The sequence below is a fragment of the Mytilus trossulus genome, chromosome 9 (genome assembly GCF_036588685.1).
Source record: "Mytilus trossulus isolate FHL-02 chromosome 9, PNRI_Mtr1.1.1.hap1, whole genome shotgun sequence".
Classification (NCBI taxonomy): domain Eukaryota; kingdom Metazoa; phylum Mollusca; class Bivalvia; order Mytilida; family Mytilidae; genus Mytilus; species Mytilus trossulus.
The window spans coordinates 47411308-47425189 of record NC_086381.1 but is presented as its reverse complement, the minus strand read 5'-3'; the positions used below and the strand labels follow the sequence as shown (position 1 = coordinate 47425189).

Genomic DNA, 13882 nt, shown 5'->3' with positions numbered 1-13882 from the left:
AGGTAAAAATATATTGTATTGAAAACTAAGTACACGCTAGTCCTCGAATGTTGGCTGCATGCTACATGTTTTCTTTTCTAAATAAGCGGTGTTAACATATTAATAAGGTTCACCTCCAATATTTAGATCATATACAATGGAAGAAATCAGGATGTATGATGATAACATCAGTTTTCATGAACCATATTGATAGAATAACTTTCAATCATATAGTCCTTGACACCAGATCCGAATGTGTTGAGCATTACAAAACGTATGCATATGATTTACATTAAATAGCCTACTGAAATTAGTATATACTTGTAACAAAGACAACATTCTGATCATGAAACTATTTATAAACATTGTGTGTGTAGACATATATGGTAACATGCAAAGCTTGAACGGATATTATTCAAATAGGAAATTCATATTAATTTTGGATTTTTTTCATTGATAGGGAAGTATTTAACTAATTTTGAAATGAGTTTGACTTATGTTTTGGATCATGTATAATACAATATCTCTTTTCATTTTAACTCAAGGTATGTTTTAAAAAGTGTTATATATAAGTAGCAAACATATATTTACTAGTTCATATGTTTAACACGTTAAAGTCCTTACTATTTTGATTGGACAAGATCTAACATCCTTTCGAATTGACTATGCCCACGGTTAAAAAAACCTGCTTTTCTTAAATCAATCAATTATAAATCAAACTAGAACACACCCGTGATATCGCGGGTCCGTGACTGAATTCAAGTATATTTCTATGCGTAAGCCTTATTTTAGTATTCGTATTGTCATCTGATAAAGTCATGCCGATAATAAGATGCACAGTTTTCTCTGCTTTTGAAATCTTTCTGGTTGAACCTGTCGACCTGGAACTTATCAATTACTGGTAATATTAACTATTTAAAAAACAAAAGGGCCTGGAATGGAATATTTTTTCATCAACAGCATTGGCCTATAATAGTTGTAAATGAAGTTGAATTCTTTGATTCGCTGTTTACGTCATGCCGGCTAACAAATTGAAAACTGTACCTATACGCCAGGTTTTTAGTATTCATATTGTCATCTAAGAAAAATCATACTGATTAAAATACTACAATAGGGAACAATGTGACAGTGATTGAATTGAGTAGTGTCAACCCTGTGACCGTTTGGTGGTGCGCCTGTCAGATGCGGAACGTTCAGATAAGGTCATAGGTAACAGATGAATATACTATTGGTATCGGTATCGGATTCGACCCGGATCTTGTTAATTATTGGCAATATTTAATTATGTGAAAAACAAAAGGGTCTGCAGTGGTGTCATTTTTAATCAACACCATTGTCCTATATTAGCTATATATAAAGTTGAATTCTTTGATTTGTCGTTTTATCCCCATGACGCCTGACAACTCGGACCTCGTTATTTTAATATTATAGATATATTCAGTTCATCCGTTGGTAGTTGTTAATAATCGTTCAGTTTTATGCAACAAGAATGATTTAGACTTTCAAGATTCTCTATACGCAGGAGCTAAAGTTTCTTCTCTCATCAAACACATATAGTAAGACTTGTTAGAATTATTATATTCAAAGAATTATTATAGATATATCGATTCACCAGATGAAAATCTGTACGTTGTAATGTAATATGTAATGAGACGAATTGATTTAAATAATTTTTTCAGTATGATGCTCTTTGGAAAATGTTCCAGTCATAATTCGCAAATACCTGTTATTATTTTATACAAATAACATGGCATATAATAATTAATTGTTAATCGTGTGTTGTTCTCTTCTGTGAGTTAATGTAAAACAATATTCAATCAACAACAACGATTTTAGATCTTCTTAAAACAAATTTGATAGAATACAGACATTGACCTATAATTGTTTACTTTTAAAAATTGTTATTTGGATGGAGAGTTGTCTCATTGGCACTCATACCACATCTTCTTATATCTATACATGTTAACAATGGTGCCATTTTGGATTCCTGCTAATCTATGTGAAACTACATTATTATCATTTTGATTAAACGATTCTCCTCAGAAAGATAAACACTTCAATCCTTATGAGACCACGATTAGCCCAATCTTTTCGTATATTTTGAATATAAAACAAAAACCCTGTTATATATATTTCGGGGGAAACAATATTCATCTCAAATACATATATGTTGCCATTTACAACAACTAACCTGGGAAAGTCATTTGAAGCGCAGACTAATAAGCAAGTTTGCTTAATGACGGTTTCCCATATCTTAATTATCGATTAATCATATTGATATATTTACTTTTCTTTCAGCATGTGCCTCGTGCATCAATATAAATATTCATGGACCAGATTATGTTAGAAATGGAGAACATATATGGGTAAATTGTTCGTCAGATATTGTGCCATCAGGTCAGTATACTGAATTTATCGTGAATGGTGAAACACTGGACAGTTTAGAACGACGAGAAATGGGATGCTTTTCGGCAATCAAAAGAGCAAGATGTTCCTCAAATATGTGTCGTTGTTCTACAAATGCTAAACAATATGCCATTCGAGTTCACGTGCGTCAGCAGTTTCAAGACTTGACAGTTGAATGTTCCATGAAATTCAAGTCACAGGAACCATTATTTGAGAAAAGAGCAAAAACCATTCGTGTTCTTGGTAGGAACATATGTTTATTAAAAATATAGCCCCAAACGCTGAAGTAAAATTTATATAAGTCATTGAAGACATTTTGTAAGATTTTTTTTTAAATACGTGTATGTCAATTATTCATATTTATATTTTGGTTATATGTAATTTTTTCTTATATAAATGTCAATAGTAAGTATTGGATAATGTAGCTCGAAAAGGGAGTGTTTATCATTATAAACTTGTCATCTTTATCATATCATTATAAACTTGTTATCTTTATCATTTGAATGTTTCGGAAAGTTCTTGATCGCAATTTGTTTTAAACAGTAGGCGACATTGCACAGATCTTAGTTAGACTTTACCACATTTTTTTTCATTAAAAGGATGTAATATTGCTACGAAAACTCAATGTGTGGTGTTCTAATTTGGAACTGATGGCGCCTTCTTTTGTTTTAATAGTTTATCTTAATGTTTGTTGTCCATCTTTAATTGCAGATTTTTCAGAACCAATTATCGACATAAACGGATCAGAAATCATTGTTGCAGGAACACAGAGAATAATAAGGTGCAATGTAATAACGACATTAATCTTGCAAATGTACTGGAAATGTCTAACTATCACATCAAGTCCTCCGAAACGTTATGGTTTGACTCTTTCAATATATGCTCATATAGCCGCAAAGTCATCAGATCATGGAGAAAGTTGTACCTGCATCGTACAATATGAAAATTTTGTTACATCAGCATCAATTATGCTTAACATTTCTAGTAAGTAAATATTTGGTTTATACACACTCTATGAAATAGGTCAATACTATGACAACAGTTAATGTAGGATTAAAAATCATCTTGGAAAAGAATATAAACTTCATTTTCAACTTAAAAATACATGTTACAATTTGTTTCCCTTTATAATAATTTTGGATTATACGACTGATAATTGAATAAGTGATAAGAAAAAAAATAGAACCTATTTTTAATATACAATTCAGACACATTGCATCAGTGTAAATCGTTTACATTTTCCCTATTCTAATTAGGCTTGCAGGTTATCTTAAATTCATAAGTTTTAATCGTATTCTCAAAATACTGATGACATATATCAGTCAATGGGTCTAAAACAAGACGGTAGGATAGTTGATCGAATCAAAATTTAGAAAAAATGAATGGGTCTATAACATGTATAAGTGTACATGCTACACCGATCTCGCATGTTTTCAAACCCAAATGTTGCTGAGCAACTGGCATACCTTCACGACAAATACGCTGTTGTCCCCGCAGAAAAAGCCACGAACTGTCTCAGTCTTGTGTGTAATTCACATTACATGAACTGGTTGTAAAGGGAATTGTGTATTGACTTTTACTTGAAAATTCAACATATACCCCAACGTCACTAAGTAACGGTCGTCATACTATGACTATATTCCAAGAGATAAAATCTTAAGAGAAAAGTAAACTTTAATGAATTGTTGCATGCGACGTCTACACACAGTCTACTTTTGAAGTACATGTAGTTATTGAGCATGGTGCAATTTAGGTACCCCTCCTGGCAAAACTTTGGAAGGTTATGAGTTCGGTTCAAACCAAAGTTTTCTATAATTCAGTATTTGTTCAGAATTAATTTGTTGAATTATAAGTAAAAAATGATCAATATACAACTTAAAGTTGTATAATTCTTTTTTTCATATGAGACAGACTTCATATTTCAGTTTCGTACAAAGAATACAACAACACTAACACTATTCTTCAAATTTGCGTTTCTCAATATCTATAGATGATGTCCTTGGATTGAATGATTTAAAGTGTGGTCACTTTTTGTAACATTATTATTCCATCTACTTGAAAATAAAGGCTACAACAATATGGTTAATGCTGACACATATCACGACTAACATCAATGAATTGAAATCCTTGTTAATCATCAACCTTAACTATTCAGTTCATTTTTTGGTAATATTATTTTGGCGTGGCTCGGTACTTATGCATCCCGCCAATATGTTGTTATGCTGTGGTCATTTTTTGTATTCTTGTCTTTCAATTTTTTTGACTTGTTGGCTATGTGTTTATGATATTTGTTTTTCTTTGTAAGCATATTTGTTTGTTTTATAGTGACTAAGATTATAACACAGGTTGACTGATGTAACACTTTTTTGACATTTTATCTTTTATGTCTGTTTGTCTTGTTCACACATTGTTGTCATTATAATAAATTGTATGCGACTGTCATGCAAGTGAGAGGTTTAGCTAGCTTTATAACTAAGTTGAATCCACCATTTTCTAAATAAACAAATACGTGTACCATGTCTGGAATATGACAGTTTATCATTTTGCTGGATTTATTATCAGGCATCTTTCTCTATCACCATGAATGTTTGTAAATATTAATGAAATTTAGAATTTCCTGGTTGAGTTATTAGTCTATGGTTACACACTTCATTTATCTGTAAAACAAATCTTTTTAGGTTGCTTTAACAATTTTATTGTTAAGTCGCCGTTCTAACAGCTTTTGATAGACCGAAATGAAACGCTCACGTCAATAAGATGTAATCTGTACATTAATTGTAGAGGGTAAAAGTTAATTTGACTTGTTAGCATATAAAAAAACCTCTGTTATTTGCATTCATTATTGTTTTTGTATACCCATGAGTAACTTCCCTACAATGTTTTGCATTCCATGGTAATTACTTGGTTTTCATTCTTGATGAGTACGTTTTAACACAATTTCAAGATAACAGGGAACTAAAGACACCCACTATGCAATCTGTTGTTTGCTCTATGGTCGGGTGGTTGTCGCTTTGACATATTCACCATTTCCTTTCTCAATTTTAATCATATAAGACTTAATCCCAAATCTTACACTGTTTGTCCTTTTTTCGTTTTAATTTTTCCCATGGCGATGCCATTTTTCGGTTTTTTTTCATTTATGAGTTTTGTTATCTCTTTAGATTATTTGACCTGCTCGTAAACTTTATTGACCCTAAAACGGTTCAGTTATGCATGTTATTCATCATAGATGTTTTATCTGCGTCTAATGCCTCGGTCACACCTTACCGGATAGCTCGAACGGACGCCTAACGGATAACTTTTTTTCAATCCGTTCATGTCCGTTAGACGTCCGTTCTTATCCGTTAAACGTCCGTCCATATCCGTTGCATGTCCGTTAAGCGTACGTTTTATCCGTCGACGTCCTTTCTGTCCGGTGGAAAATTTTGAGCTTGTTCAAATCTTTGAACGGACGTCCAACGGATAAAGCGTCCGTTTTGTCCTGTACTCGTCCGTTTCGTTTCCGTTTTGTATCCGTTACGTGTCCGTTATACATCCGTTGGAGGTCTGGAAGATAAATTCACCAACGGACTTCTACCGGACGCTTAACGGATAAAACGGATGTTGAACGAATGAGAAACGGACTTCTACCGGACGTATAACGGATAAAACGGATGATGAACGGATCTGAAACGGATAAATGCCAATTGAAAATTTCCCGTCAGAAATGCCAATTATTGGTATGTCAGATTTCTTAAAGTTCATGAATTCTTATTATTCATAATCGATCTTAGAGTAAAGGCACGTCTTCACAATCAAGCAGCTCTTATTCAGGCCAAACACTGCCCTTTAGTGGCATTTTGAAGAACAAACCAAAACCTGTTACACAGAAAACATTTTGAATATTTATGCGATTTACATGTATTATTTGTGTCGCCTTTAATTTTTCCGTATATCTTGTTCCTCCGTTTTATCTGGTACGCTTCCGTTATGTGTCCGTTTTATGCGGTACTCGTCCGTTGGATGTACGTTTAACATCCGTTCTGTCCGGTACGTTTCTGTTTCTCGTACGTTGCATATCCGGTGTGTGTCCGTTATGCATTCGGTACACGTCCGTTTTAGTTGGTCAGTTCATCAACGGACTCCCAACGGATAACAATTTTGTCAACGGACAACTTTTATTTTCATCCGTTCGGCGTCCGTTCGTGCTATCCGGTTAGGTGTGACCGAGGCTTTAGTAAATGATAATTAAGTGCATTCTAAGGTAATGTAAACTGAACGTCACTAGAAAAACAAATTTCCCTACTAAATCCATTACAAAGAACCCTTTTGTTCTACATTTAGGTCCACCAGTTATTCAAGGTAGCAATACAGCTATATGCAATCGAACTTCCGATGCTCAATTACAATGTCATTTATCTGGCGATCTTCATTACTACGGATTTGTTCAATGGATTCATACAATAAATGGGAAATTCATCCGAACGCTGAATGGAACAACACATGGCATTGTTTCAACTTTGCTTTTACCGTCATGCTCTTATGAAGATTTCGGTAACTACACATGCATAGCTTGGAATGAAAACAATCATCATAAGTATTGGTCTAACAAAACCACTTCACTTACTGTTAGAGGTAGGTTTTGTTAACATTATATGTGAGTTAGGATACGACAAAAAGACAAAAATTTATAAGCCATATAGAAATAAAACAAAAATGCAAAGAAAATTCAAAACATTATGGTAAAACGTTCTACCATAATGTACAAATCAGAATGTGGACTTAAATGTGATCTGTATTTCAATTACTAACCATTGTATAAATGTATCTCTTTGAAGGTTTATTATTTATTTTACTGATAACTTATATCAATGCATCCTAGTAATAACGAATATTTAGTACATACTAAGAAATATCTTGAAAGGGACCGACAGTATTTAAGTCGAAGTCGAGATTTGTTTTTACTCAGTGGTCTACAATTGTTCGTTTTATTAAAGATGAGTTAAAATCAGTATTTATTGAAATCATTTTTACCGCACAAGTTTACCTCCAACAGATCTTCCTGTAATAGCAGACACAGATATAATTACTGAGACAGAACTACAATTTGGTTTACTCTACTATTCCATACCTACGACAGTCAACATACGGTGGTTTCGGTATGGAGAGAAATTAGAAAATTTGTCATCATATTCCTTTTCCTCAAGTAAACAGCATGTGAATCTACAATTCTATGGAATAAATATACTCTGTAATGGATATAGATCGATATTGAAAATCTCAAAGCCCTTGTTTGGAGAATATATAGCTGTTTTGAAGAATGAAATTGGTGAAACTAAGCATGAATTTAAATGGGAATCTAGTAAGTTATTGTAAATTGTTTAAAGAAAATATGCATTACCGTTAAAGAGCCTGTCCGTTTGTTTTCTTATCTTATAAATACGTATGCAAAAATGTAGTAACCATTGATAACAAATAACCATTAAAAAAACTCACAGGAGAAAAATAGTGGCTTAATTTATTACATTGCAATTTACCGTAACAAATATAATAGACATGAAACAACGACAAACATCGATTAACATGTTCTTGACTAAGGACATACACGTACACAATAATGTGGAGAGGGGTGGTTACGAAACACAATTGACAAAAAGCACCGAAACGTTGCAGTAACCGAAAGATATCCCAGAGCTAAATTAAACTTTAAGTATTCGTCGCTGTACACTTCCATTCCGAATGGTAGATTATAATTCATTTTTATTAATTTTTCTTATTTTCAAGAGTGGCACTTTTAATTGTTTCAATTTGAATGGCGGGTTATGCATGCATGTATATTAGAAGACGATAACTGTATGGGGGACTCCGTTCTCGCTCCTTTTAATTCTCTCCTTATGTGCTTGATACCTTACTGTCCAAATAAATTAGTTTTATGACGTTCAACTATATGTAATCTTTTAAAGGGTTTTCAACATTAAAAAAAGTGTATGTTAATGTTTTTATATTGTGCCATAGATCAATTATTTTTTATGTTTACTTATTTTTTGTTAATATCTGTTTGTGATAGAGTTGAACCATCTCATTTGAATTATTACAAGACTTAGTGTGTCTTTCTATATTATAATTTTACACCACTGCCGCATGTTATCATGAAGGTAATCGCCTGTTGACACGTTCAAATCCGCTGCATGTGTTCATACCTGCCCTTATAATAACCTTAACATGGTTTGTTATTGCAGATGATTTTGCATTTGGCTTTCATGAATTAATGTGGGGACTTACTGGTGTTGTAATTTTTATAGCAACAGCTGGGATAATGGGAATTTTTATGAAAATAAAAATTAGCCGAGGTTTGTAAAATGCATTCTTTAAATATGAAATGCATTTAAATATGAAAGTAAAAACTTATAACAGCACCAATAAGAAAAGTGGAAAACCATAGATACACAACAAGAACACAACAAGAACAACATAGAAAAAAAAAGATAAAGTATTTTTAAGTGCAAACTGAAAAAAGGAGGAAATAATGCCAATTCATACAAAATGTTATGTCTGTTTGAACTATTAATTTTATTGGAAGTTGCATTTCAATTCTATTTAGTCTCATCACTTCATTTCTTTAAGATACATGTATTTATAAAAAAAAATTAAAACGAAACAAAAAGTTACTTTTTGTTTATGCTCTAGGACAAATAGAATAGTTATGTAAAAGTGGATGTATTTTTTTAAATTAAATATAAATAATTTGATACCCAATAATCATATTCATAAAAACAAATTTTAATTTGACTTTTCAAATCGATTTGACAAAGAACTACAAATGCAGCAGAGTCTATATGATAAATAAGAAGATATGATATAATTGTCAAAAAGGCAAATCTCAATTCGAGACCAAAAATTGCTAGAACTATAGGTCACAATACGCCCTTCGACAGGTACCGCATACCGCATAGCCAGATGTAAAATTGGATAATGTAAAAACACACGTGAAAAGTAACGACCCAATTTAGGTATTATTTACAGCAAAGAAAAACACTAATGTAAAATTCAGCATCATAAAAGAGGGACGAAAGATACCAAAGGGACAGTCAAACTCGTAAATCTAAAACAAACTGACAACGCCATGGCTAAAAATGAAAAAGACAAACAGAAAAACAATAGTACACAACATAGAAAACTAAAGAATAAACAACACGAACCCCACCAAAACTAGGGGTGATCTCAGGTGCTCCGGAAGGGTAAGCAGATCCTGCTCCACATGCGGCACCCGTCGTGTTGCTCATGTGATTACAAATATGGTAAATAGTCTAATTCGGTAGGTCAAATTCATGAAAGGGAAGGGGATTGTAGTTACGACGTAAGGAACATATCCGATATCATTTGTGAAACGGTTATTCCATAATGGTCAACCAACTCGTGATGGCGTCCGTAAAATTTACGAAGGGATGATTTCAACTTCACCATTTGGAACTCTTGGTTTAATAGCTTCCTTGTGAGCAGTAACCCTCTATCAAGAAAATCATGATAGGAAATGCAAGCACGGGAATATCGTATCAATTGGGAGATATATACCCCGTATGCAGGTGCTGCTGGAATGTTGCTACTTAGAAATGGAAAGTTCACAATTGGAAAGCTGAAATCATCTCTTTTGTCGTAAAGTTTTGTCTTCAACCGACCCTCATGGTCAATTTCTAGATGTAAGTCAAGTTATAAAGCCAACTTAACTGTATCTGTAGTATCCTTTATCTCCACTTCGGTGGGATAGATGCGATCTACATAGTCACCAAATTTTGAATTGTTTAGTGAAAGAACGTCATCTATATAGCGGAAAGTAGAGTTAAAGGATATTGCTAGTTTCTAATCTTTCTTCCTAAGAAGTTCCTGCATGAAGTCAGCCTCATAATAATAAAGAAACAAGTCAGCAAGTAGAGGGGCACAGTTTGTTCCCATTGGGATGCAGACAGTCTGTTGAAAAACACGTATATAAGATAACCACTGAACCACAGATTTCTCACTTTGAAGGAATAATAGTTGGCTTATACGTTTTTGAGTGGCTTACTCTCCATACCGGCGTCACACATAAGCGTATAGCTCCGGGGAAAAAATCATGTACGCTGCCAATACGCTAGTACTTTTGGATGCATTCAACTTGTCAATCTTATCTGTATTGTGTGCGCAACGAGCTTTAAGTGTGTATTGAGCATACGAGAAGCGTACATAAGCGTTTATCGGACTTCAAGTAACGTATGTTGACGTATGTCTGGCGTTTGTCTAACGTAGATGGAATGCACCCTGAGAAGGGGAAAAGTTCCTTGAACGTATTTGAGACGAGTCCCGGTCGTATCTGGGACGATAATTCATGCTTTCGGCGTGTCTGGAACGTTTAATATCTTACAAACATACTTGCAAACGCTTTATTTAAAGTCGAACGATCTTGAAGCGTATACAACGTGCCCTTAACGTATTTCAAATTCATCTGTAGCGATTTCCACGCGCTTGTAGCGTATGTATTACGTGCGTGTAGCATACAGGTATACGCTTGACAAACGCTTGAGCTAAATGAAATATTTTAAGCTGTATGAAAATTTTCTGGAGTTATAGCGTTCATCAACCGTTTACCTTTGATTTTGGACGTATTTCAAACTTATGCAACGCGCGGTTAACGCTTGCGTAGCGTTCCTTTGGCGTGCAACTAACTTATACAGACTTAGTCAATTTTCTCTGTACGTATGGTGCACACCGGTCTATACGTCAAAGTGTGACGCCGGCATTACCTTGGACAGTAATGCAACAGCCCAAAACAGTAAAAACTGTACACAACCATGGACGAAAAACACAATATGGTTACCAGCAATGACAACCACTAAATTCTTGCCTCTTCAATTGAGACAGGCACTCGTAGATTATGCAAATTTAGACTTGTTTGAGGGTGCTCAGCCTTCCTCCTACTTCTAATCAGTGATATCATCAATTGAAAAGGGCTTGAATCACCAAATAAAAAAAACAGAAATAATTAACAAAACACATGTCATTATGTTGCTTAAGAGATACCAAGTATGGCAAATGCGTATATTAGTACATATATAATATAACTTGTAATTTCAAATGTTTTTAATGTTTTTAATTAAAAAACGTTTATATTATTAAACCATCTGCAGAGCTACATGTTCAACATACTAAATAATAAACAAAGTATTTGCATAAGGTTTTAATAAACGGCGAAGCATTATTTTACTGCTACATGTGCTAGTCACTGTTAGTCTTTTAAATTCTTTACTAATTTTCAGGGATTGAAAACAATATGAATTTTCAGAACAATACAAAACCTGCAGCTATGTGAGTATTTACTTTCCTGTTACTAAATTATCATTTTGCTTTATTATCACGTGCTTGATAACAGGTACTTTAAGATGAATGGTTCACTTTCGAATTACATATTTTTTAGTTACGTAACCCGATCAACAATGTCGGGTGACATATTGCTTTTTGTCTGTTTCTTTTTATGTTCTTATTATTATACCTCCAATTTTTTCCCGAGGCATTTCTGGAAGATTACTGGACCAAAGATGATGAAACATTAGCTTATGTTCTAATTCGTAACTTCAATCGAACATAAAACATTTACCAATATAATACAAAACTCTCACATGGGAGTAGCCACTTGCAAAAGTCAAGTGCATTTTTGTTCAGGTAATAAGTACACGCATTTCATTTTATATCAATGAGAACTATGAGAATTTTCTGTCTCTAACTAGAACTGCCACATCAATATTTTCGACTCATCATGGACTATCAACCTGTAAGCATGTTAAAGATCACATATTGAATTTTATATGATTACTCTTCAAAAATGATATATAGGGAAGAAATCCTTAAGATATAACTGTTGTCATATTTCTTTTTTTTTCAACATTTGCAATAATGCATGGTACAATTTTATTCACTTGCACAGATACTACGCAGCTCCTGAGGAAGAAAACAACGTTCATTTATATAATGATGCCGATGATGGTTTCCGACAGTCAATAAATGCATCCGTGGGACACTACGAAGAGATAACAGACAATTACCAAGATATCAATAGACTAGAAATATACGAACGACCATATGAAGTTTCTCATCATTACATCGAAATAGATACGTGAATACCAGTGACATAATATATTTATTGGGAGATTTAAAAAAAATAGTGTTGCTTCCCGATAAATGTTAAATATTGTATCTTGTGGAAAACCATGTTATCAAACGGATGAACGAATAAGCTTAGTTCGATTAATACAACATTTAACCTATCGTGTTGTACTAAAAACCAACTAAAATATCTTTACCTTGCTAACTGTAGAGTTTTTATTAAATACATGTAAATTGCGCTTAATACATGTTTGGATCTACGGGTAGAGGTTTTTTTCTGTCCAAAAAGCTGTCCTTTAAAACCCATGACAGACGCAGTATCTTGTAACAAGCTAATTTTATGAAATATACTGTTATATTGAGACTATAATCATGTATGTTTGTGTTTTAAAACAGTATTTCTCAAAGTTTTGCATACTCAAACATATTAGTTTGAATCTCACATAAATCGAAACAAAATACAAACAGAATTGAAAATCAATAGTTCATGATCAGTCAACTATTGATGTTTTCTCAACATAACATTTTTAAATAATTGATAAAAAGTTACCTCGGGTTTACTCAGAGTACTAATGGCTTTCATTCATAGGTTTATTCATACTGATTAAATAAATAAATGGTGTTTTTTTACTTTTGACTTAAATACGAGAGATAATTTATTCCATTTGATTAAGCTTATGGCATTTCTAGTCTGCTACAAAGATAGTGTCGGATTCAGAAATGATTTTCGTTTAGGAATTCAATACTTCTTATAAATTCTCCATTAACGTAATATAAGAATGCTCTCATCTCATGTCTTTAAACATTTTCTTTGAGCATTGTAATATTCAGATTCATTATTTAGTACTACATGAATATATCTTGTACCTAGTCACGATTATAAAAAAAAGTTTGAAGTGTCATACAAAACATTATTACCAGTTCATATCAGTGATTCTGAAAATATTCAACATTAGTAAATGGAGCGTGGAGTGTGTATGTTTTGTGAATTATTTATTACATCCTTTACATTTCTGCATTTAGCTTCATCAAGTAAAGAATATGTGTGAACGGAAAAAACATTGTATCGATATAACCTTTCATTCTTTATTACAGTTGTTCATAAATTTATGACATTACTCTTGCAGGCTGGAGGAAAACGTCTCTCTAGATTTATTATTTCAAAAATCAATTCACTTGTTGAATTCGATTTGTGTTGTTCATTCTTCAGTTTTCTTTGTTGTGTTGGTATTATGTTGGTTGTCGTGTGTTGTTGTTTTTTTTCATGTCGTTTTTAGTTTAATTTCGACTTATGAGATTGAATGTCTCTCTAGTATCTTTCGGTACTCTTTTAGAATAATTTTTTTTTACTCGTCTGCTGTTTTTCCTCACCATCTAGTAGTGACAA

The 13882-nt window shown here is 33.0% G+C and overlaps 1 protein-coding gene across 1 annotated transcript; it reads left to right on the top strand.

Annotated features, from left to right (window-relative positions):
- The first annotated feature begins 430 nt into the window (after positions 1-430).
- Positions 431-12605, top strand: LOC134683950 (uncharacterized). The gene is made up of 8 exons (XM_063543261.1): positions 431-524; positions 2278-2628; positions 3097-3369; positions 6709-6999; positions 7421-7726; positions 8604-8714; positions 11652-11700; positions 12317-12605. The coding sequence occupies exons 1-8, from the start codon at positions 476-478 to the stop codon at positions 12507-12509; spliced, it is 1623 nt and encodes a 540-aa protein (XP_063399331.1). The 5' UTR covers positions 431-475; the 3' UTR covers positions 12510-12605.
- Positions 12606-13882: the final 1277 nt, after the last annotated feature.